A 26,763-nucleotide genomic window follows, 5' to 3' on the forward strand; every position below is an offset into this window, starting at 1 on the left:
TCCTCCACCTTAGCTTCCTTAATTAAGGCAAATGCTGTCATGGGGCCTTTTCTACCTTTGCGGTGTGAAATCGTTAGAGGTGAATGGGTGTAGACAATAGAAATTTAATCCCTTCATTCAAGAGAGGGAGAAATCAAGAAACACAGATGCTATGGCTTGACCTCAAAAGGCCTATATATCAAGTGGGCTGTGGGCCTATTCCGTTTCTTTCCAATACTAATTGTACCGTAGAAGTTTTCTTGTTGTTTGGCTTCTGTGGGGTTTCTTGGTTCTGATTCGTGGTTGACTAGCTCGTTTGAGTATTGTTCTAGGTGTGTTGGTTCTGATAACTGTTATATACATGCCTCTTTCGTGCAAGGATATGATATTGCTTGAAGGTGCATCGTCGTTAGCTTGGAAACTTGGACGCGTTGTTGGTTATGGCTACAAATTATGTTGGAAATGGTCCTGTGTGATACGCAAAGAACGAAGTGATAAGACGCGAGAGGTGAGGTAAAAGTGAAACGGCCTCTCTAAGCCAAAAAAGAGCAAAAATCTAAGAGTCCGCACAGTACAATCTGAATTATATTGGGTGCATACCTAAGGCTAAGAAGTCATGGTTTTCAAAAGAAAATCACGGGCAGTAGCTTTCTCTATCCGGATGAGACATATGTTCCCATGAACCCTTGGGTAAAGAAAGAGCTACTGCTTACGTCCCAAAATTAATGCACATCATCTTCTTTCCCGAAAAGTTAGATTTTTAATGTTTGACAAAATATATACAAAAATATACTAATATTTATGATGTATAATAAGTATCATTAGATTGAGCATGTAAGATACTTTAATAATAAACTTATTCGGATATATAAATATTGACCCTATTTTCCATACTTTTGCTAAAACTTTTAAAAAAACTTGACTCCTCAAGAAATGTACATTTATTTTGGGACATGATCTCTCTCTCTCTTTTCAGACCGAAACTCTTTTTGCAGTGAGCTGCATCAGTAGCGATTATTCAACTAAGGGTGGTACGTACAATAGTGACGTACGGACTGTTGGGTACAAATTTTCAGGTTGTTTGTTGGGCACTCCGCTTTTGCTCCGAAAAGCAGAATAGCATGTTAAAAATGATCTACAGTTGCGAACGCGCGTGTAGCGCGTTGGTTAGGCTGCTCAGGTGGAGCGCCTGCCACCTGAGTTTGAGTCGCACTCAACCCAGGTTCGCACCGGGGTTTTTCCCCAGTTTTCTCTGCAGCCTCAAGCGCGGATGCTCCACAATGGTTAAGGTATCGTACCCGTCACGCTTGGAGTCTGATGACCTTCAAGTACCTCTCACCCACGTGTGTGTCTTTAGGTGTTAGATCTAACTTGCGTACAGTGTGTGTGCGTTTGCGTGTGTGTGGTGTGTGGTGTGAGTTTGTGTTCAAATTCAGATACTACAGTTTGTATTTGAAGTAGTGAGGCATTCAAAGAAAAATGATCTACAGTTAGCTCAGTGGCGAACCCAGGCCTGGGCTTCGGCGCCGGAGCGCACTTAGAGCATGTACAACCCACAGACGGTGTCGTCTGTAAGCACCTCGAATTTATCATACAGACAAATAAAAAGACATGACATACGTCCCTATGGTATATTTCATTGTCTATAAGCTGTTTAATGTTTTGTATGTAGCTAAGATCAATGATAAATAATTTTTTATATTCATTGTGTTGCTATTAGATAGAAAATATATCAAGCATATATAAATATGAGCAAAGTGATTACAATATTTTTTTGGAAACCATCAATATAATAATTTGGCATAGAAACCTGGGTGCAATCGTGAACGAGGGAGTTCACACTGTGCAATCAAAAAATAAGCATTCAGTTTTGTTGACACTATCACCAGGATACAACATTATGCAAAAATGAGGGAGTTCAAACATTCCCTGAGAAAGAATAGCACTGGGAATTTAACACTACCCAAAATCTAAGCCTTTATCATATTTTGAAAGCACTGGGAATTTGACAGAATATTCAGAGAAGCATGCCACCTAAAAAACCATTTACAGAGTCCGGAAGATGTTTAAACTAAAATTTAACAGACCACCTCTGAATGAAGCCTTTAACGAATACTGTCCAGTTTATTTTGAAGCCACTTTGTATCATTGCCCATAATCATCCTAAATTACTAATACATGTCATTCCCTTAGATTCCGAACATGTATGTCTACTGCTTGGTTAAACCAATAGTGCCATGTTATTTTCAGAACTGCTGACAAAGAATAGCAGACATACATGTTGTCTGACCAAGCGGACGGGGCGGAGGGAGCCGCCGATGAGGCAGAAGGAGGCCCGGCTACCGGCGAGGATGACACAGCTGCTGCTTTGACCTTGCCCTTCCGCCGCGCTGCTGTCGCCATGCCCGTACTCACCAGTGCAGAACTGGGTTTCAGTCCCGGTTAGGAAACCCTTCTTGTCTCGGTTTTCCAACAGGGATTGCAAACCCGGGACTAAAGGCCCGCCCTTTAGTCCCGGGCCGCCTAACCGGGAGTAAATAGGGACATTTAGTCTCGGTTAATAATACCAACGGAGACTAAAGGGGTCTCCAGGCTAGGCCCGAGGGCGCCCACCTCCAGTCCCGGTTGGTATAACCAACCGGGACTAAATGTCCCTTTTTCTTTTTCTTTTCTTTTTCTTTTTCTTTTCTTTTCTTTTGCAATTTCTTTTTATTCAATTTGTTTTCATTTCAAATAGTATTCGTATATGTATTATATGCTACTATTGTACATAAAAAAGTAAGAATGAAACTAATTAATAGGAGCTTGTATATTACAATGAGGTCATTCACATTCATCAAGTTCATACAAACAATAATATAATTTAAACCGAAGTCATTACAAACTAGATGTTCAAGTACACACCAAAGTTCATGCAAGCACAAGTAGATCACCAAGTTTGACTACGTCTTATTATGAAATCAGTGAAGTGTAGGTCATCGATGAGGTACCCACAAATATCATTGACGTAGAGCAACGCATTAAGTAGTGCACTCTCCCTTGCTTCACAAGTACGAGCACAGAGTCTACTAACGATGATTAGCAGTGGTCGAGAAGTGGGTGGGTCAGATCCCCTCTTAATCACATGCAGCTTTGCCTGAAATCCTTCCGTAGTGAGTGTTGGCCATTCATCGGTATATTTCCAATCATAACCCAATCGATGCATTATCTAGTTTAGAATGGCTTCAAAGCTGCAGCCTGCGTATGTTAAGTCATAGTCCTCAACCTGTAAGTGTTGACAGAGAAAATGGATATGAGAACCAAGCATATCAACATAACAACAAATCTAGATAAAAACTATGAGATCCAGTTCGACTTTACCACATTATTTCGGTTGTTTCGAGCATTCGTTGCACAAAAGCCCGAAACATCATGAAGGAGTCCCACATTTATGGCTTGTATCTTCGTGTAGGAAAATGTAGATAGATTGTACCCAATATCGTCTAGCGTATTTAAACACGTCGTGACAACATACTTTTCTGCACCAATCTTGTGGGGTGCCTTAATTCCAGTCTCTAAGACTTCTACAACCTCACATCTACTCTGCCTCCTAGTGATGGAAAAGCCAATTCAACATTGGATGAATCGTCCATTATCTACTTCGAAGCTCTCAACATTGATGTTGTCAACATCAAATTTGAGAGTGTCTCTTCAAACCAAGTGAGGGGTCAATTACCTATGTACATTTAAGAATCACATATATGTATATACATATAAGAAAATATATCTGTACAAGCGTATTGAAAACATATTAATATTTATTTATTGAAAACATATATGGTTGCTTACTTGTACTCAAGTGCGGTACCTCCGGCAATATTGAATAGAATCCCACATTACTTACATAGCCGCCAAAACCTATTAATTCCGGCGGAGGGAGACGTCCGGCCATCTCTTCTCACTAAAGTTAATATATCAAAATTCATATGTATACAAAATATCAAAATTCTTATCACTAAAGTCAATATTTTTCATATACTAAAATTCATATATATACAATATATCACTAAAGTCAATATATCAAAATTCATATCACTAAACTCAATCTAGCTTTTCTCCTACACACACACACACACACACACACACACACACACACACACACACACACACACACACACACTATATCACTACATCAAAATTCATATCACTGAAGTCAATATTTTTCATATACCAAAATGCATATTACTAAAGTCAATATATCAAAATTCACATCACTAAAATGCATATTACGAAAATGCATATTGCTAAACTTAATGTCACTAAATAAAATGCATATTACTAAAATGCATATTGCTAAAATGCATATCACTAAATAAAATTCATATCACTAAATAAAATGCATATCACTAAATAAAATGCATATTACTAAATAAAATGCATATTGCTAAAATGCATATCACTAAATAAAATTCATATCACTAAATAAAGTGCATATCACTAAATAAAATGCATATTGCTAAAATGCATATCACTAAATACATATTGTGGCAGCTTCCTAGCAAGGGAGGGAGAGGAGGCGGCAGCGTGGGCGAGCGTCGGCGCGAAGCTCAGGTGAGGACGAGGGGGCGATGACGAGGGCGATGCGAGGACGAGGGTAGGGCAAAGGCGAGCACGCCGGCGAGGATGAGGGCGAGGGCGAGGGCAAGGATGACGGCGAGGACGACGGTGAGGGCGAGGACGAGAATGAGGGCGAGGACAAGGAACGGCGAGGACGAGGACGACAACATGCCGAGGACGAGGACTAGTCCGGATGGGCACATGGCATGGGGTCGAGGAAGAGGGGCGCACCGGAGATGAGGGGAGGCTGGACAGGCGCACGGCGTGGGTGGCGAGCGCGACCACCAGAGATTAAGCTTGAAACGGCGTAGAATTGAAAAAGACCTAAAAATGGAAGAGAAGGCACACTCTTATATAGGTATTGAAGCATTTAGTCCCATGTTGAGCCATCAACCGGGACTAGAAGACCTTTAGTCCCGATTGGTGGCTTGAACCAGGACTAAAGGCTCCGACCTTTAGTTCCAGTTTAACTCTAAAACTAGGACTAAAGGGCTTTCAGTCCCGGTTGGTGGCTCAACCCGAGACTAAATGTAAGTTTTGGCGCGTCCAAAACTGCTGCCTACCCGACTGTTTCGCTCCCCGCCCAGACAACTGTTTTTGTTATATCCCTTTAATAAATATAGGCTGCCAACTAGAAATTGTGTAGTAAAAAACTATAACTCCAAAAATTGCAAAACAAAATTGATTGCTTCGTTTTGCTTTCATATACACAAAAAAAATATAAATGTTTAATAGCATGCTATATATGTTTAATAACATGCTATAAATTATAATTATATTTAAATGTTTAATGACATGTAGTACTTAGTTAAATTTGACTGAATTTATATGAAAAATATTACTATTTATCATACCAAATAAACCATCTACTAGATTTGTTATCAAATATGTTTCCATGGTATAAAGATATGGTGTGATAACTATTAATACCTGGTTCCAATAAGTTTTATTAAATTTAAATTTTATAATGGTTGAAAAAATATGAATCATCCATCAATACAAATCAAACCTGGACAGAGGAAGTATGCATGAATTTAGTGATATGAACTTCGGAAACTTAGTGTTTTCTTAATTTGTGGCGCATAAAAGCTTGAGAAAAAAGTTTAAATCGCATACGGCACCGAAATGCATGAGAAATAAACATGAGCCATACAAACCTAATTATAACAATACAAATAAACCTAATTAAACATGACCGTACAAACAAATCCAGTCAATACATAGCCATACAAATAAACCTAATTAACATATAAACCTTACAAACCGGCCGCAACTCTAACTTGTCTCCACTGCCAGTAGTGTATGTCTCGGATTGTGTAACCGCGGTCATTGTCTATGTATTGCAAGACCCAAACTAAAGAACTCTCTCTTGCTTGACAACGCCGAGGACATGGTCGGCCATAGATATAACCTAACGTCGGACTATTGACGGCCTAGGTGTCCATCGTAGTCCTAGGTGTATCCCAGTCGATCAATAGCTTGCTCTAGAATGGCCTGCAAGCCACATGCAGCATAGGTAAAATCATGGAGCACATTCTGCAAGCCGAGAAACAAAAAATATCAGAGAGTGGTCATATAATAATAACAATAAATAAACATGACTGATATCATACACGACTTACCACATCTATTTGGTTGTATCTCGCCATCCTTTCTCTTACTTGCGGCTCGTCCAGATTATGCTCACATAAAGCTTGTAGCTTGAAGTACGAGAAATCAGGCATATGGTAGCCAATTCGCTCAAGTGCCTGTAAACAATGCAGCACAGTATAGAATTGGGCGCCGCTCCGGTTCGGCATTTGTCATCTTCTTTGCACGATGTCTTGGTGCAGATCTTGATTGTACCTAATAGGGATGTCAAAGGCGATATTACACGTCCACAACTCATCATCTTCATTGTTCACGACCTCACTTGTCGTTTGTTCACAGATGTCCCACACTCCAAGCAAGTATAGTCCTAATTCCAACCACTTGACAGGGGATATTATGCAAAACTTAAAACATTCCATACCATAGACGGCTCTGGGAAACTCGGAACGGCCCTATTCGGCGGTGGCGCGAATGGCAGAGCGCCAGGGTGGAAACCTAATTCCGGTCGCAGGGGAAGTCCGCCGCCATTCATCATACCTAAAAAAACTGGAAAAAAACTTCCAAATAAATATAGAACCACATATAAATACCATGCAATATATTAGAGAAACATATATAGAATGTGTCTATGTGCCAAGTAAACGTAAACATATTTTGCAACCATTTTGCAGCCAATACTTGTTGGCACATAATTTATTTTAACGATTATTATCTCACAACAAGAGCTAATGTTGGTAATAAAGATCTAGAAATCATTACAAATGTTTAAGGTTATGTAGAAATGACATTACGTAGAAATAACATATAAAAAATCCACCATTATTATTCTTAAACTAAAAAAACCATAAATTTCTCTATTTATTTCTGAACAATGAAATGAGCTACATTATTAACAACAAAATATTAGAAGATAAAGTTGCTAACCTTTAGAAAGTAGAATCAAAATGGAGGAAGAACTTGGTGCTAGCCGGCCAGGACCAAGAACTTGTTGCTCCCCAAGCAAGAACACAAACGAGAACATCTGAGAGCAATAATTGAAGTGAATTTGCTTGGGCGGGGGATAGTTGAAGTGGATATACAGTGGGGACATTTAGTGCCAGTTGGTGGAGCCAATCGGGACTAAAAGGTCATCCTCTAGTCCCGGATGGACCGACCCACCGGGATAAAAGGGCAGTGGGACCTTTAGTCTCGAGACTAAAGGTTCCCGGTTGGAGCCAACCGAGACTAGAGTCCCTGCTTGCAAAAGCCTTCTGGGCTAGCCGTTGGGCCGGGGAATTTAATCCCAGTTGTTGGCTCCAACCGGGACTAGTTCTCCTATTAGTCTCGGGCCTAATTTGAGGCGGGACTAAAGCCAAAATCCGAAAGTCTGTTCTCTACTAGTGACTCTTCTGCTCTGAATACAATGGTGTGCAAAATCCATCTCCCGCGCCATGCTGAGTGACTATCATATGCCTCGTCAGCAGAACTACCTTTAAATCAGCACAAAGGGGGTATTTAGATGGTTAGCTTTTAAGGTGTAGAATACCTGATTTTATAGGCGATAAGATGAAGTAGACAACCATCATGTTGGCTAGGTTAAATAGGTAGTTTCCTTTGACATTGTAACCGGGATTTTTTTCAATCAAAAAGAAAAATGTTTTAGTCCGTCAACAACCGACTTTGTCCATTTGATCTTGATATTTATAGTCCCCACCAGTGCAATAATAAAATTTATATTGTTCATTTTTCCAGTCTCCTTGGGCATTTTAGCTAATTCATCTTTTGTAATGAATTGCCGTACTTCCTTGGGATATTATTATTGCTACTATCGCTCCCAGAATTCGAACAAATTACTTCCTCAGCCCAGAAAATAAGGCAAATTCTCACTCTTCAAGGAAGTTTAACCGAAATTATATAACAAAGTACTAACATTAATTAATGATATAAAATAAGTACCATTAAATTATTCATGAAATATATTTTTGTAGTAAATTTAGTTGGAGGTATAAATATTAATACTATTTGCTATTAATTTTGTCATAGTTTTATTTATTTTTTTGGACAGTGGCGGTAATTAACAAACCAGCCTTTTTCTCACAAAAAGGTTGCAGAGTTAGTACATTATTAGGGTCACAATTTTGTTTCCAAAATAAATCAAGCAGATGTCATTTTGCTAGCGGCATCGTCGCATCCCAACGTCAGACACTACCGAAAACCGGCTATTTGCCAAGTGTCTTGGTGTTTGCCGAGTGTATTTCCTTGGGCACTCAGGCAAACAAGCCTTTTGCCAAGTGATGCAAAAAAAAAAACACTCGGCAAAATAAATGCACTTGGCAAACGATGCAAAAACCACTCGGCAAAGTTCGACACTCAGCAAACTAGAAAAAAAAACACTCAGCAAAACTAGGTACTCGGCAAAGAAATATGTTTGCCGAGTGTAATTGTGTGGCACTCGGCAAAGAAATATGTTTGCCGAGTGTAACTATTTGGCACTCGACAAATAATTTTATTTTTTTCTCTTCTGACCTTGAAACTTTTTCTACTCTCAACATACAACATGTGGTATTCTATGTTAAAATTTGGTATATTTGTGGATCTGTTTGCTATATTTAATTAATTTATTATATTTCTAGGAATTTTTTTGTATAAGTCAAATTTGAACTGAAAGTGATTAAAATAATAGAATAAAATGAGTAGAAAAATGATATTCATGTTATTGAGTCCAGTGTGAGGCGTCACCCGAGAAATAAAAAGAAATTTTGAACATCTTGTTCAGGAAACACGACCACGAACGTGTGGCCAAATGGTTTTTAAATTCTAAACAAAGCAAACGAAGTCTGAAAATCATGAGATTTGGCATGATGTGATGATATCATACGTGGAGGTTGTGGTAAAAAATTGAGAAGGTTTCGCACAATTTGTCACGTACGATGTTTACAAATCAAAGCATCACAGAAGAATAATCGTAGCATTGAGAAGGAATCGGTAAGATTTGAAGTCAAAGTGACGGTCAAATTGGGGTTTGACTTCAAAACTTTTTGTATAGGCAATAAAGAACATAGATTGTTGCATGTGAAATTTTGATAATTTTTTGGATCCGTTTGATAATTTTAATTTATTAAGTGCAATTATAGAATTTTAATTAATATAAATTAAATTTGAGCTGTAACTACATAAAATAATGGAATCATATTAGTAGAAAAATCATATATATATTTTTGAGTCAATTTGACAAGGTATTTTTAAACCACATCGAACAAAAAAGGAAAAACACATTATGGAAAACAAAGAAATAAAAAAATAAATTATATATTTGCCCGAGTGCCCCAAACCCTAGACACTCGACAAAGATTAGTTTGTCGAGTGCTGTGATCTGACACTCGGCAAAGCCAGCTTTGCCGAGTGTCCTCGATCAGACACTTGGCAAACGCGGCACGTTATAAAAGCACTCGGCCGCTGCCCCCCTCCCTCCCACCCTCCCCTCCCTCTCCCGGCGCCGCCGCCCCCTCCCCTCCCTCCCCTCCCTCTCCCGGCGCCGCCGCCCCCTCCCCTCCCTCCCCTCCCTCTCCCGGCGCCACCACGGCGGGCAGTGTGGCTCTCTCCGGCGAGTGATGCAGCTCTCTCTCTCGCACCCGCCGGAGGCCGGATCCGGTGGGAGAGGGTGGACGTGGTGGTGGCGGGCGTGGTTGCGGCGGCAGGCGTGGTGGTGGCAGCGGCGTGGTGGTGGCGGCATGGTGGTGGCGGCGGCGTGGTGATGGCGGGCGTGGTGGTGGCGGGCGTGGTGGTGGCGGCATGGTGGTGTCCTGGTGGCAGCGGGCGGTGTGGTGGCGGCGGCGCGGCCGAGCCGCGTCCGGGGTGGCCAGCTTTTTTTATATATTTTTTGATTTTTTTTTGCCGAGTGTCGGTTTTAGCATTCGGCAAAGTCTTTGCCGAGTGTACGATAGAAAACACTCGGCAAAAAAATGTTTGCTGGCATTGTGTACGCCGAGTGAGGTTTGTCGAGTGTAACACTCGGCAAAGGCTTTGCCGAGTATATTTTGGGCTTCGCCGTGTGCCGTGGACACACGGCAAAGCTGGGCATTCCGGTAGTGAGAGCTCACACGCTAGCGGCTACATCTTGCACATACCTGTCTTCATATGCACGTGCCACCGTGCGTTGCGTCGGTAGAATTAGAATGTGTGGGGTGGAGCGAGTTCACGTAGCTACAAGCTAGTGCAGTTGCTGGACGGCACCAATGAACTGAGGATGTACTCATCTCTGGCCCAAGTCATCAAGAGGTGACTTTGAACTCCCAAGAAATTTGTGTGCGACAGCAAGAGAGGCCGTCTAATCTTGTACATGAATTCAACCATCGTACCATGTTGCAACGGTGGCGGTGCCGGCCGCTCCATATACATCGCTTCCTTAACGTGGTGCATGCATCACTTGATGACGCAGTTTCTCTTAGAACATACTCCATCCGTTCCAAATTATAAGTTATTTTAACTTTCTTGTAGTCAAAGCATCTCAATTTTAACCAAAATTATAGAGAAAATTATAAAAATTTATGATATCAAATATGTATATTATGAAAATATAATTAATAATGAATCTAACGATACTTACCTAGTATCATAAATTTTATTATTTCTTATATAAATTTGGTCAACCTTGATATGTTTGGACTCTCCAAGAAAGATGTAATAACTTATAATTTGGGATAGAGAGGGTAATGTGATTCTGGGAAGTATGTATTGCATGCATTCACTCATCAAGTGGGGTTGAATGGAGCCAATAAAAATTGTTCTCAAGAGGTAGCCGAAGCACAATTCAATTGACAATCACTCGTCATCACCATCCTCTGGACACTTGTTTGGTCTTTTAGTGTTTTGAGGTAGCCTCACCTTATTAAACTGGTGGCACTAAAACCACACACGGACGAACTACTAGAGGCTACTAATGGTATGGGGTGTTACACATGTGCTGCTAATCGAGTAGTGGGGTAGCCTAGAAATAGTAGGGATAGTGAGGCAACAGATATAGAGCAAAAATGGTCCAACACAACCATGGGGATCATTTGAACATTATTAGATGTTTTAAGGGCTACAATATCTGGTTTTATAGTTGAGCGGTTTTGTAGTCAACTCTTGATCTGATATGTCCAGGGTTTATGTAGACATTTTCCTATTGTTTGCTGAGTGACTATCATATGCCTCGTCAGCAAAACTGCCTTTAAGTCAGCATAAGGGGGTTATTTAGATGGTTAGCTTTGAAGGCGTAGAATACCTGATTTTGGCTCTGCTCGCTTGTTTTACAATCCGTACTTTTCAGCTTGTTTTTTCAGTCGGAACAGTGTTTTTCTCTCACGACAAATCATCCGGAACAATGTTTCGGCTTATTTTTTCAGCGAAGCGAATGGGGCCTTTATTGGCGATAAGATGAAGTAGACAACCATCATGTTGGCTAAGTTAAACAGGTACTTTCCTTTGACATTATAACCGGGATTTTTTTCAATCAAAAAGAAAAATGTTTTAGTCCGTCATCAACCAATTTATTCCATTTGATCCTGATATTTATAGTCCTCACCAGTGCAATAATAAAATTTATATTGTTCGTTTTTCCAGTCTCCTTTGACATTGCAGTGAGCGCAAATACTGTACGTGTGGGCCATCTGGCCGAACCACCTTTAATGTGCGTGGCTATTACTTGCCCTATACTTTTCCACAAAGGGGTATTTTAGCTAATTCATCTCTGGTAATGCTTGCCGTACTTACATGGGATATTATTATTGCTACTATCTCTTGTACTTACATGGGATATATATTATTAATGCTTGTCGTACCTATGATATATTATGACAGGACAATGCAACAAGATATTATTCAGATATAACTGGTGAAGGAATTGGCTAAATTTTTGGTATAAAAAATATTATTCCAGACCTATCTAGGTCTAGAGCTGGAGCTTAAAAAATGATCTAAATAAGTCTTGCACCAAAATTGACAAACTATACGAAGTAACTAGAGTTGATGTGAACCAAGTAAGTTGAGAAAAAAATGATCTAAACTGCTAACAAAAATAAAAAAATATTAAACATCATGCCTTTCTAGATGTGATCTACTTGACAACAAAAATTAGTGAAAGAAATGTTAAGGTAAACTTGTTCAAAGGGCAAAACCTCCTTTTTCGCAATTTCTCACCTTCAAGTGAACTCAACAATGGCATGAACAGCTACAGTCATACATGACCATTGACCACCTACAATCGTGAGGATGAAGGGCTATCTGTAGAGGGTTATTCTTAGAGCCAGTTGACTAAGAGCACCGCCCCTATCAATACATTTCAGACGCGGTTCTCTTAACAAGATTGCACCTGATAATTTGGATCTTCTATCGACGGTTTCATAAGGACGTCTATCCCTGGAAACTCTATTTTCAGGGGCGGTTCTCTTATAAGCTACCCCTTGAAATGGTTAGGTCTCTAGGTGCGGTTTTCTTAATAGAACTGTCACTAAAAATAGATCTCTAGAAGGGGTTTGTTAGTTACAGTGCTCCACGCCATAGTTACAAATGTTTTTTATGTTGTTGGTCTCTGTTAGAAATGAGAGCCGTCGGTAAAAAATCATTTCTATACTAGTGCCATGGGGCCATTTGAATATTATTAGATGTTTTAAGGGCAATATAAGATTTCATTGTTGAGGGGTTATGTAGTCAAACTCTTGATATTTCAGCGAATTATGTAGATATTTTCCTTTGGTTTGCTGACTGGCTGTAATATGGCTCGTTAGCGAAGCTACCTTTAAAACCGTAGAAGGGGGTTATTTAGACAAGTATTAAGGGGTAGAATACCTGGTTTTATAGGTGAGTGGATTAAGTAGACAATCAACAATGGCTAGCGGGGTTAAATAGCTAGATATTTTCCTTTGATATTATAACCGGTAATTTTTTTTGAATGAAAAAGAAAAACTGTTTTACTTCCTGTCAGTCAACAACCGACTTTTTTTGTCCATTTGACCTCGATATTTATAGTCCACACCTTGCCCTTTCGCATTGAAGTGAGCGCAAGTACCGTACTTGTTGGCCATCCAGCCGTACTACCATCCAGCCGTACTACCTATTACGGGTGAAAAGTGTCGGATGAAGATAACCGATGTCTGTCGACGATGAAAAGTGTACATGTATATATTACAAGCAAAAGGACGATGAAAAGTGTACATGTATATATTACAAGCAAAAGGACAGTTGTCTGTTAGTCAAAAGGTGTCTCTACGGTATCCAAAAGGTGCATCCATAGGAACCGTCATTAGCAGTTGCTAATGATAGGATTAACTATCTAATTAACTAATTGATCACAAAATTATTAATCTTAACACTCTCCCTTGATCAATTGCTTGCCGTAGACATTTATGTTTGTTCATCGGTCATCATCTTGAAGCTTTGAAAAAACCCTGTGAGTAAAAACCTCGATATACCAGGCAAAACTCTTTGAAACCTAGTGGAAAAATAAGAGGAAACACCTATATATATATATATATATATATATATATATATATATATATATATATATATATATATATATATATATATATATATATATATATATATATATTCAGTAGCGAGCTACAAAATAAGTTATTTTGTAGCCACTACAGGGTAGTATATATATATATAGGGTAAGGCTATTCTGCAGTTGGCTATAAAATAACTTATTCTATAGCCACCTTGATTTACGATAATGTTTGTATCAATTTATGATAACATGAATATGCATTTTCGATACTCGTGTTACTACAACTCACGGTGATATTTATGATAATGTTATAGTAAATCACTTAGTAAGAAGTTACTATAATCTGGTAAATTAGCATAGTAATTATCGAAACTCAAAGTGACCACAAAATAAGTTATTCTATGGCTAGCTACAGAACAATAGTTATATATATATATATATATATATATATATATACATATATAACTCCAATGTTAATGGACCCTTTAGGTGTCCCAAAGACATAGTCACAAAACAATTTGATCAAAGATCAATATGTCATAAATATTATCTTCGAAAAAACTTTGTGAGGAAAAATAGATAATATGAAATTTTCTATGCGTTTACATTACCTCATTAAAAACTATAAAACCCTAAAGTTTGCATGGTTTTAAAATAGGAGAAAATGATTTAATTACGCATTTTATGAGCATTGAAATTTAGAAAAAAAAATAATAACTTTGTTAAAATTTAAAATGAAATATAGGTCTATATACATATCTATGCATTCATGCTTCTCCATATTATTTTTGACTTGTGTGGTTTAAAATCAAACTTCAAATTGATTTGAATTTGTACTTCAAAATTGGTTTGGAAAATTAGAAAAGAAAAGAGAAAGGATTTTTTTCTCCTACATGATCCTTAGTGGCCATGATCCTACATGGACAACCATGGATTAATTAATTTACCGTATGGTAAATTAAAATCAATATGGTAATGTTGTAATACTAAATGCAATATTTTTAAAGTTTATATCTTATCATAGTTTTAGAATGTTGTAGATAATCACAAAATTGTGTAGACCATACAACAAATCATCATAAATTTTTTATATACACAAGATAGATAGTCTCTAAGTCAAAGACAAAGAGTAGATCTTTATAGTAGGCAAATATATTGCCGCCTAAGCATGGTCTCTAGGAAGGATAATTCACAAGTGAATTAAACGTAGCCATTGCTTAGGACTCTACCATCTTGTGTAATAGCAAAATAATAAGATGAAAATGGTAATCATCACGTGGATGTAGACCATTTATAACAAACCAAAACCTTTATTTTGGGTAAAAACACAGTGTAGGTAATCATCAAGTTTCAGAGAAACATGATGTAGACCTCTTAGTAACGGGTGGTTTGATCACTGCTATGGCATAGTCTCTAGGTAGGATAATTGACAAGGAGTTAAACATAGCCAATGCCATAGACTCCATTACCATGTGTTAATTAACCATAATAATCAAGATATATATTGCAATTTTAAACCTAGTAATTAAAGTTTTCTAATTCTGTGGATAACTTTGTTAAATTACATCTAAGTCACTAGCTAATTTAATATGTATGTGGTGCAAAAAAGGGGGTTTAGGGCACCAACATACCCAATTCTATTATAAAATTACAAATGCAACATATATGTTGGTGCAAAACAGGGGATTTGGGTGCACCAACATAAACCAATTTAATAATCAAAGTCACAAGTGTAATATTTATGTGGTGCAAAATTGGGTTTGGATGCACCAACATACACCAAAATATAATAGAATCACAGATTGTTTTGTAATATAATAAAACCAAACCACACACACACACACACACACACACACATATATATATATATATATATATATATATATATATATATATATATATATATATATATATATATATATATATATATATATATATATATATATATATATATATATTGCTCAGAGACACTGCACAAACGTGCAATTTGCTGTTGAACACCGCCAACTTGAAAATTGGCCCAGTACCATTATGAAATTGAGATTCTTTGCTGTAACACACTGCGGCCATTATTTTATTCATTTCTTGTATTCGCGGAGAGAGGAGGTGGGAGAAATAACATTTTTGCCCTCGTCTTCAACCTCCGGCTATTACCGTTCGCACCCTTTCTTCTCCGGCGAGGTCTTCCATGACCGGCAATTTCGTTCTTCGTTTTCCTAGCCTGGCAGCCGCGCTGTTTCTGCGCCTGAGAAGAGCAGCCTCGCCACCTCGGCCCTCTCAATCGTACCGTGGCCGCCAGCCCCGCTGCCCCTTGCCCAGCGCCGCATGGGAGCAATGCCCCGGAGCGCTCCCTACAGCGCCGCCACCGGCGACCACCTTGGCCCTAGGCTCTGGCCCTCCGTGCCACCGCCAGTACCTACTTTGCTCAAGCTGCGCGCCCTAGCCGCCACAGCCGCCGCGATTCTGTTGCCAGTCGCAACTCGGAACCGCTCCCGCGTGGTCCGCCATGCAGAGCCGGGCGAGGTCGGCGTCGCGGCACATGAGTAGGAGCTTCCTCCCGTCTCCGAGCAGGGTCGGGGATGACGCTAGCATGGCCCACGCCGACTCGTCCATGGGCCAAGCGTCCTCGAACACGAGCAGCGACAGCCCCCGCCCTGCTGCGGCCGTGAACCGTGGCTCGGCGAGGATGCGGCCCACGCCGGCGAGGTACTCTGGCCCGCCGCTCTCCCATAGGTACTGCATCGGCAGGCCGCCCGCACGCACCACGTCGGGCGTCTCGAACCACTCGACGCGTGTGAAGTGACCGCCGAAGCCGCCGCTTCATGGATAGGAGACGAGTGACGCCTCCCTGTGGCCTAGCGTCGTCGCCGTGGGCTCCTACTGCCGGTCGGTGAGCCCAGCCGCCCCTATCCCCCATCCATGGCCAGAGCGTGCCCCGCCCCCTGTGCAAGTGGCCATCCATGGACGCCCATCTGAAGGTGGAAGACGACTACAATGAACAGCTATAGGTTGAAGAAGGGAAAAAATGTCATTTTTCTCACCACCTCTCTCCACGAATACAAGAAATAAATAAAATAATGGCCACAGTGTGTTACAGCAAAGAATCTCAATTTCATAATGGTACTGGGCCAATTTTCGAGTTGGCGGTGTTCAACAGCAAATTGCACGTTTGTGCAGTGTCTCTGAGCAAAATTAATCACAATGTACAGCAGATACAGAGCAACATCAAACAATACAAATAACTGATGTTCTTTTAGAAAATGAAATTAGCAAAACCATATGCTAATTAATTGTACTACTGCTCAAAAGAAAAATAACTAAGAAATAAAATTCCTAGGCATCAAAACAGGGCAAAGTCGGCCTAGGTGGGGCCGGTGGCCAGGCACAGCCCAGCATCCGGCCAGTCGCACGGCCCGGCCAGGCGCGTGAGCGCGAGCAGCCAAGCCGCAACCTAGGCCTGGGCTATGCATTCAGCCCAGCCAAGCGCCTGCACGTGGGTTACTTAAGGCCGACAGTTAGGGTTTGGAAACCCTAACCGCCCAGTCCTCAACCGCCGCCGCCGCCTGCTACCACGCCGGCCACCGCCGCCGCCGCCGCCGCTGTTCCTGCCACTTGCATGAGTGAAGCCACCGTCTTGTGCCTCCTCTTCCTCCTCACATGGCGGGCGTGAGCCGAGGCCCATGCACCGGCCATGGAGGTTGGCCGGAGGGGAAGAACCCATCCATTTCCAGCGAGCTCCGGCCACGGAGGCCGTCGCTGCAAGCCGGGAATGGTGGATCCACCCCCACCGGCCCTTCCCAGGCCGCTCAGAGGCGGGGAACTGCCCCCTCCTCGTTCGAGGAGGAGGCAAACCCGGCTCGGAGGGCATTCCGGCGCAGGAGATGGCGGCGGTTGGCCGCCACGTCGGCGTAGGAGCGCGGTCCGGTTGGTGGAGGTGGTGGTGGGAGTCCAATGTCAATGTCATAGGCAAAGCCGGTCGGCCACATCTCCACGCCGGCGCTGCGGTTGGGGAGCGGAGGGACGCTACGGTGCGCGGCCATGGAGCCACCGCCTTCGTTCCATGGCAGCGCGAGGGGGGCCAGCGGCGTTGGTGATGGAATCGACCATCGCATTCATGGAAGGTACAGGAGTCGTCATCTTCTACCTTTGGATGCAGCGACGCCGGTGATTCCTTCTCTGGCGAACTCTCGCCTTTCCCCTTCTCCTATCCACGTCAGTAGTGAGCGAGCGTGTCTGATAACGTATTACGAGTGAAAAGGGTCGGACGAAAATAATCGATGTCTATTGATGATGAAAAGTGTACATGTATATATTACAAGCCAAAGGACAGTTGCCTGTTGACCAAAAGGTGTCTCTACGGGATCCAAAAGGTGGCTCCAAAGGAACCATCATTAGTAGTTGCTAATGACGGCATTAACTATCTAATTAACTAATTGATCACAAAATTATTAATCTTAACACTACCTTTGCTCTGCGTGGCTATTATTGGCTCTATATTTTTCCACACAGGGGTATTTTAGCTAATTCATCTTTTGTAATGAATTGCCGTACTTCCTTGGGATATTATTATTGCAACTATCTTTGGTACGGTTCTTACCTAAGATACTGTATCAGATTATGAGAGGACTGCAACATGCCACATCTTCCGATTCAGCAGGAGTGTTTCACGTACTCGACTCGATCGAGGTGAGGATGACAAGAGAGGCTTCGTCAACTTTCATGTCACGTACAGTACGGTCGTAGAGCGAACGCAACAGGGCAGGCTATAAACTCCGGCTACCACCTCCACTGTAGCTCGCCGGCCGGCCGCTTTCCTCTCGCTCGCCATGGACTACGACGACGACGAGAGCGAGGTGTGCCTCAGTTGCATCGTCGTCCCTTCGTCGTCATCCTCCTGTAGCTGTAATAAGGCACACTAGTAGAGAACAGACCTTTGATCCTCGGCCAAAATGGGCTTTAGTGCCGGCATTTTTTGCGCCCGGGACTAGAGATACCTTTAGTCCCGGTTGGTGGCTTCAACTGGGACTAAAGGTCCCTTCCCAACGGCTACTGCACCAGGCAGAGGTGGCAGGGACCTTTAGTCCCGGTTGGAGCCACCAACCGGGACTAAAGGTATACTTTTACTACCGGTTGGTGGCTCCAACCGGGAGTAAAGGTCTACCCCGGGCCGTGGCTGCGCCCGGGGTTGGAAAGTTACCTTTAGTCCCGGTTGGAGCCACCAACCGGGACTAAAGGCCCCCCTTTATATTCCGGCCGTCTCCTTCTTCCTCCCCGAGCCCGAGCTCAGCACATTTTGAAGCTCACTGCACTAGTGTTCTTGCTTCCTCCCTCCCTCCATTGTTCCTCCATCCATTCTTCGATTTCTCCGTCGATTTCTTCGATTCCTCCGTCGATTCTTCAGTTGTAAAGGTTACCAATCTCACTCTCATTTTTCATAATTGTCTTATCTCATTTTGTTCACTATATATATATATATATTGTTCTTTATTGTGGTTTTTTTTCATTTGTAAGTAATTTGAGCTCAAAATCACTTCAAGCTTGCATATTTACATGAAAGAAGGTTAAAGTAGCTAGTTGAACTTGCGGACCGTGTTCATCTCGACAAGCATGTTCTCTGCCGAGCGGTAACGGACGTCAAGGAGGAGCTTTGATTCTATGAGGGAGAGCGGCAACGGTCGTGGAAGACCGTGTTCCCTTCCTCGTAGAATCGGAGCTCTTCCTTGACCAAGTACGGTGCCGTCCGGTGGAGAAATGCTCGCTGAGATGATCACGTAAGCAAGGTCAACTAGTACGGATGGTTATTTATTAAAACATGTTTTTGAGATATAGATAATTTTATAGTTTCTTAATTTTATTTGTTTATAAAATGAGAAATTTATAGTATATTAAAAATGAGTATAGAGAGTAGATGGCAACTGCTACCGGGTCCTCGGCCTCTCATAGGTTTCCAAAGCGACTTAGGCCGGGCCTCCCTCTCATTCCATGCGGCAAGTGTCGTGATGAGATTAATATTGTGATGGAGTACCGAGTGAAGAAGGAGGGTCCCAACAAGGATCGTATCTTCTACAAGTGTTCGGATCGCAATGTGAGTTATTTTATCGTATTTAATGATTATGGTTAGTTTATACCTATTTTTATGATGGTTGTGATTAAAGTTCTAATTTTTTGTTTTAATTTCAGTGGGATGGCAGTGGACGATGTTTAGGCTTCTACTGAGAGGAAGAGTATGTTGAACTCGTGCAAAAATATCTTGCACAACAGGCAGATACGGCGGCTAATGAGGCAGTGATCCAGCCGAAGAAGCCCAAAGATGTTGCACAATCGTTGGATCTGTCTGTTTTAGTTGAGATTGGTCACGAAATCCTTGTGCTCCTGAAATGTATTTTAGCTTTAGTTCTTTTAGTGGTAGTTGGGATTGTCTACATTGTAGCGATGCTTTCATAAATTTGTACCTTTTATGGTGGCACACATGTTGTATAAATAATTAATTATGATCTAGGTTTTAATATGGTATTTATGTCATGTAATGTAGATGAGCCGGCATTGGATGTACAATGCTGATCGCCGCTCCCAAGAGTTCATTGACGGCGTGCATTCTTTGTTACGTGCGGCCGAGGCAAACAAACGCGACGGTTTCATGTGCTGCCCATGTGCCATATGTAAGAATACGGTGGAATATCCTTGCTCAAGGACTCTTCATTCACACTTGTTCAAGTCGGGTTTCATGCCAAACTATATTTGTTGGACGAAGCACGGAGAAACCGGCGTTGTAATGGAAGAAGGTGAAGAAGAACAATGGGACGACAATGATATTATTCCCGATGGTGCGTCCTTCAATGATACTGCAATGGGAGAAGCTAAAGAAGAGGTAGCCATAGAAGATGAGCCTACTGATGATCTTTGTCAGGTCATTCGTGATGCACAAAGAAAATGTGAAAGTGAAAAGGAGAAGATCAAGTTCGAGCGGATGCCAGAAGATCACAACAAATTGTTGTACCCAACTTGTGATGCAGGGCAGAAAAAGTTGGGAACCACACTAGAATTGCTGCAATGGAAGGCAAAGAATGGTGTATCTGACAAGGGATTTGGAGAGTTACTAAAAATCCAAAAGAAGATGCTTCCGAAGGACAATGAATTGCCCGCCACTACCTACGAAGCAAAACAAGTTGTCTATCCTATGGGGCTAGAAATCGAGAAGATACATGCATGTCCTAATGACTGCATCCTGTACCGTGGCAAAGAGTACGAGAAATTAGATGCATGCTCGGTATGCCATGCATCGCGGTATATGATCAGGCGAGATGACCCTGGTGATGTTGAGGGCGAACGTCCGAGGAAGAAAATCCCTGCCAAGGTTATGTGGTATGCTCCTATAATACCACGCTTGAAACGTCTGTTCAGAAACAAAGAACATGCAAAATTGTTGCGATGGCACAAAGAAGACCATAAGGTAGACAATATGTTGAGACACCCTGCTGATGGGTCTCAGTGGAGAGCAATCGACAGAGAATTCCCGGAGTTTGCAAATGACGCAAGAAACTTAAGGTTTGCTTTAAGTACAGATGGTATCAATCCTTTTGGAGAGCAGAACAGTAGCCATAGCACTTGGCCTGTTACTCTAAGTATCTACAACATTCCTCCTTGGTTATGCATGAAGCAGAAGTTCATTATGATGCCTGTGCTCATCCAAGGCCCAAAGCAACCTAGCAATGACATCGATGTGTACCTGAGACCACTTATTGACGAACTTCTCATTTTGTGGAATAAAGAAGGTGTACGTGTGTGGGATGAGTACAAACAGGAACACTTTGATCTGCGAGCATTGTTGTTCGTAACAATCAATGATTGGCCTGCTCTAAGTAATCTTTCAGGACAGTCAAACATGGGATATAATGCATGCACACACTGCTTCGGTGATATTAGAGGTGTATTCTTGAAAAAATGTCGAAAGGTCGTGTACCTTGGCCATCGTCGATTTCTTCCTACAAATCACCCCGTAAGAAAGAAAGGCAAGCATTTTAAAGGGAAGGCAGACCACCTGACCAAGCCTCGCAACCGAACCGGTGAGGATGTACTCGATATGGTCAATGATGTAAAAGTCGTCTTTGGAAAAGGACATGGAAGCCAACCTATTCTGAACGACGCTAACGGTCACGCACCCATGTGGAAGAAGAAGTCCATATTTTGGGACCTACCCTATTGGCAAGTCCTAGAAGTCCGCAGCTCGATCGACGTGATGCACCTGACGAAGAATCTTTGTGTGAACCTGCTAGGCTTCATGGGTGTGTATGGAAAGCACATGGAAACTTTCGGTGGTTGGTTGCGAAAAAAATGTCAAGGTGATGAGAGCATCCATGAGCAACTGTATTTATTGGCTATGCAACCATCATGGCATATTGTCACATACAAAGGGTATGAGATAAATGGGAACATATTCTACACAGTAGCCCAAGATAAAAGGAGTACCAACCAAAACAGTGGTGTCCGCATAGATGCCACAGACCCGAATGGGAATAAGCAGACATATTATGGACGCATAGATGAAATATGGGAATTAGAATATGCACCTACTTTGAAGATCCCATTGTTCAAGTGCCAATGGGTCAAGGTGACCGGAGGCGGGGTAACAGTAGACAACGAGTATGGAATGACAACAGTAGACCTTAGTAATATTGGGTACAAAGATGAACCATTCGTCCTTGCCAAGGATGTGAATCAGGTGTTCTATGTCAATGATATGTCTACCAAACCAAAAGGAGGGAAAAACAATAATGACTCAACCAAAGAGCCAAAGCACCACATAGTTCTTTCAGGGAAAAGAGTCATCGTGGGAATTGAGGACAAGTCAGACATGTCAGAAGATTATGAAAAGGATGACCGAATTCCGCCCTTCAAAGTGAACAAATACCCTAGCATCTTGGTAAATGATGAGGACACACCATGGTTACGACACGATCATAACCAGGGGACATACGTAAAGAAGAAGTTCACTGCTGTGCCCACTTGATGATATAGTGATTTAATGTAGTGTGTGTTTGAGATATTATGTAATAATTGTGAATTCAGATGTTTATTATGTCATGTTTCAAATTAAATCAATGTTTGATTTGTTGGTGGGATTTCTCTCTCAAAAAGGTAAATTAGGATATCGAGTGATGAAAAATTAAAATATTAACGTTAAAATGATGTGAAAACAAATTTTCTATCCAAAACCAATAGTTTTAATAATTTTAATTAAACACTACATTTTTGCATTAACGAAATAATAAATATTAGTTACATTATGTTTTATAATTGTAACAAAAATAAAAAATTTAGGTTATAGATTTTTCCTATGTGCAATAAAGAAAAAGAAAATCTATATTTTTAACAAAATAATTTTATGCCTTTTATTTAAGTTACTATGTATTTAACAAGACTTGCATTTCTATTAAAAAAATTTGCTTAAAACACACGGGAAACGAAACTGTAGCCCACCTTTAGTCCCAGGTTGGAAGCCCACCCGGGAGTAAAGGTGGGCTGCAGTTTCGTGGCCCGCCAAAAAAAACCTTTACTCCTGGTGGGGGGATGGCACCGGGAGTAAAGGGGCGTGGCATATATATACCACTGCCATCTTCTTCCTTGTGTTCTTCGCCGATTCCTCTCCCCCTGCGCCCACGCCACTCGGCCCGCCACACCGAGGACGCCGCCGCCACCCCGCCCGACGTCGGTCGTCGCCACCGCCTCGCGCGCGTCCACGGTCCCCACGCCACCCCGCGCGCCGACGACCTCACGGCGCCATTGGTGCCCGGCCGCCCCCGCCAGACGCGCGGCCACACCGGTACCGTACGTACCCTCGCCGCGTTGACATGGCGCGACGACGAGGCCGCCAACGCACGCGCGCGGCTTCCTCTCCTCCATTCCCAAGGTACGCTGCTTGCTCCGTTCCATCTCTAGGCTACACCGTGACCAACAGATCGATCATGATGAGGAGCACGCTGTGCTAGCTTGCTCGATCTCGGATCCGCCGATCAAACATTTGATCATACTGCAGTTGCTCATTGAAGATTTCACTTCAATGAACATAAAAAACAGTGATGTCCATCATAAAAAGAAAGATCTTATAGGTTTGGTCGAAATAGTTAGCACTTCGCTAACTTTCTTGTATTTTGTTTATGGTTAATAAAGTGCTGGGAAGCAATGCTCCATGATTTCAGTTAAAAAAACTATGATAATTTTGACCAAGTTCATATAGAGAAAAATATCATCACTTATCACACTAAATAGATTATACCGTGAAATTATATTACATGATAATAAACTGAATGATACTAATTTGATATCATAAATAGCAAAGTATTTTTTTATAAATTTGATCAAACTTAAAACAATTTAATTTTGACTAAACAATATAAGGTACTTTTTAGCCAATGGGGTACATTATTGCATATATGTTAGTTTATCATTATTGCGTTTCTATGTATACGGCGGAGCACCGCCGCCCTCGTTCGCCCTAGGGTTTATACGGTGGAGCACCGCCACCCTCGTTCGCCCTAGGGTTTAGGGTTTATACGGCGGAGCACCGCCGCCCTCGTTCGCCCTAGGGTTTAGGCCGGTTCCACTGCCCTAGTTTGATCATTTTTGGCGTGTTGTTGTGAACCTCTTTAAGGGTTCCAATCATTGTAAACATTATTTGGAGCTGTTTACTCGACGAGTCAGGATGCAGTGCGATTTTGTTGTCACTTTGGTTTGCAGCAACGCCCCCCTTTTCTTTTAGGTGAGGCTCATCGTTTATTGTTCTCAGAAACTTGACGTGCAACGATGCCCCCTTTCTTTCAGGCGAGGCTCGTTATTTTCTGTTTAATAAAACCTAATGCGTAGCGACGCCCCCCTTTTGTTTCAGGCGGGACCGCTGCCAAAACCTACTCGCTTCCTGATTCTTCTTATCATACAAACCAACCTTCACCCATCAAAACCTACTCGTTTAGGGTTTAGGGTTTATACGGCGGAGGTAATTTCGGTATCTCTAGCAACTATATATACACACAAACATGATGATTAACTATATCTGATGATGTGGCAAATTTTTTATTGGGCAGTGTTTGGAAAACCTTTATTGAGAAGCAACACATGGGAAAATGCAAAGCGCCACTGAATTTAATCCCTTTGAAAGTAAGTCCCCTAAATCGCATCATCTTTATTAATGAAACATATAGCTTTCACCGGATCATTAGATTGGATGACAAATCTTTTTCTCGTAAAGTGGTGTCTGAGGCAGGAACAGGGGAACAACTACTGTGGTTATTATGTTTGCAAGTTTATCAAGGTGGTCTCCCAAAGAACTCCTACAGAGAGACTCAAAGTATGTTAAAAATACACAATATATTCATTTAATTATTATTATTGATTGTGTTACTATGTCTTTATATATATATATGTACATATATTAATTTATTTTCCTTTAATTCAAACCTGTAGGCTCGATGGTTGGAGGAAAAGGTCATACAGCAAGACCAAATCAAAGCAATTCAACAGTCTATAGCCGGATTTTTTAATGAGCAGGTCATCGATTCCAAGGGCGAGTTCTACTTCGACCCAACACTGCCATAGAAGCCAAGCTAGAGGATAAGAGGAAACTTGTTATATATCACAACAACTGTAATGCAATCTTTTGTAATATATGCACATGAAATAATATAATGTAAAATACACATATGCATGCATGCATGTAAATATATATATATGATGCATGCATGCATATATATATATATATATTTCTATGCTTGAATTGTGTGATTTAATACGTTCATTGTGCTTGAACCGAAACATACTATACGCGCGTATAAATGTATAATTAGCAGCGTACAATACGACTACGAAAACCTATTTTGAAAAGAAAACAAAAAAATGAAAAGAAAAGAAAAAAGAAAAAAAACCTTTAGTCCCGGTTCGTATTACCAACTGGGACTAAAGGTGCCGGCCATCGTGGCATGTCAGGAGGTACCTTTAGTCCCGGTTGGTGTTACCCACCGGGACTAAAGGTCCTCCTTTAGTCCCGGTTCCTGATCCGGGACTAAAGGACCCCCTTTAGTCCCGGATGCTTGCTCCCGGGTGGGGAACCGGGACTAGAGGGGGTTCCCCACCGGGAGTAAAGCTCTGTTCTCTACCAATGGCAGCAGGAACAATGGTGTCGCCAAATAAGGTGTCCTCGTCACGGGACCCCGCCGCCTTCATTGGGGTGCGGCCCCGGCGGTGGGGCACGTTCGCCGCCGAGATCTGGGACTCCACGCGCCGTGGCGCCTGCGTGTGGCTCGGCACCTTCGACACCGCCGAGGTCGCCGCGCTCGCCTACGACCAGGCCGCCTTCGCCGCGGGCTGGGCTGCCGCCGTCCTCAACTTCCCCGTGGACCGCGTCCGGGCGTCCCTGGCGCCGCTCGAGCTTGCCGGTACGGTGGGGTCCCCCGTCCTCGCGCTGAAGCGGCGGCACTGCAAGCAGAAGCGCAGGCACCGCCGGCGGTGCGAAATGATCTCGAGCTCCCCTGTGGCCACCGTCACCAACGGCAGTAGTAATCCATGCTCCGACGACGTGTCCAGCAGCTCCATCGTGTCCATGGCAGCGCCACCGCAGCAGCAGGTGACTGCGCTCAGCTGCCAGTGCTGCTGCAGCGCCATTGAGCTCGAGGACCTCGGCACCTATTACTTGGACGAGCTGCTGCGGGTATCATGCGAGTCCACAGCTGGTTGAGGATATTTTGTCATGCTCATGCATCTTGGTGTTGCTCACATTATCATAACCCAGCCAAATACTACATAGCCAAGTAAGCTCATATAAGGTCATAGTCAAACGTGTGGTCACACTTTATTACTCACTATCCTTTTAGTTACAGAATATTATACATTTATAGTTACAGAATATCCGTGTACTACTCACTCTGTGATGTGAATATTCGTGGTTCATGGCTACTCTCTCCGATCTAAATCGTTAAGTCGTTTTGACTTTTCTCAATACATAGATTTTATTATTATGTATTTAGACATAGTGTATAGTTAGATTCATAACAAAAGCTAAGTATCTAAAAAAAGCAAAAAAACGACTTACAATTTGGAATGGAGGGAGTACAAAATTAGTTTTTACCAACAGTATCTTCCCC

The 26,763-nt window shown here is 42.0% G+C and overlaps 1 protein-coding gene across 1 annotated transcript; it reads left to right on the forward strand.

Annotated features, from left to right (window-relative positions):
* Positions 1-16,244: 16,244 nt before the first annotated feature.
* Positions 16,245-26,357, forward strand: LOC136481122 (ethylene-responsive transcription factor ERF094-like). Its single transcript, XM_066478485.1, has 3 exons — positions 16,245-16,295; positions 25,815-26,200; positions 26,279-26,357. Exons 1-3 carry the CDS (start codon positions 16,245-16,247, stop codon positions 26,355-26,357), a joined length of 516 nt encoding a protein of 171 aa, XP_066334582.1.
* Positions 26,358-26,763: the final 406 nt, after the last annotated feature.

The sequence above is a fragment of the Miscanthus floridulus genome, chromosome 9 (genome assembly GCF_019320115.1).
Source record: "Miscanthus floridulus cultivar M001 chromosome 9, ASM1932011v1, whole genome shotgun sequence".
Classification (NCBI taxonomy): domain Eukaryota; kingdom Viridiplantae; phylum Streptophyta; class Magnoliopsida; order Poales; family Poaceae; genus Miscanthus; species Miscanthus floridulus.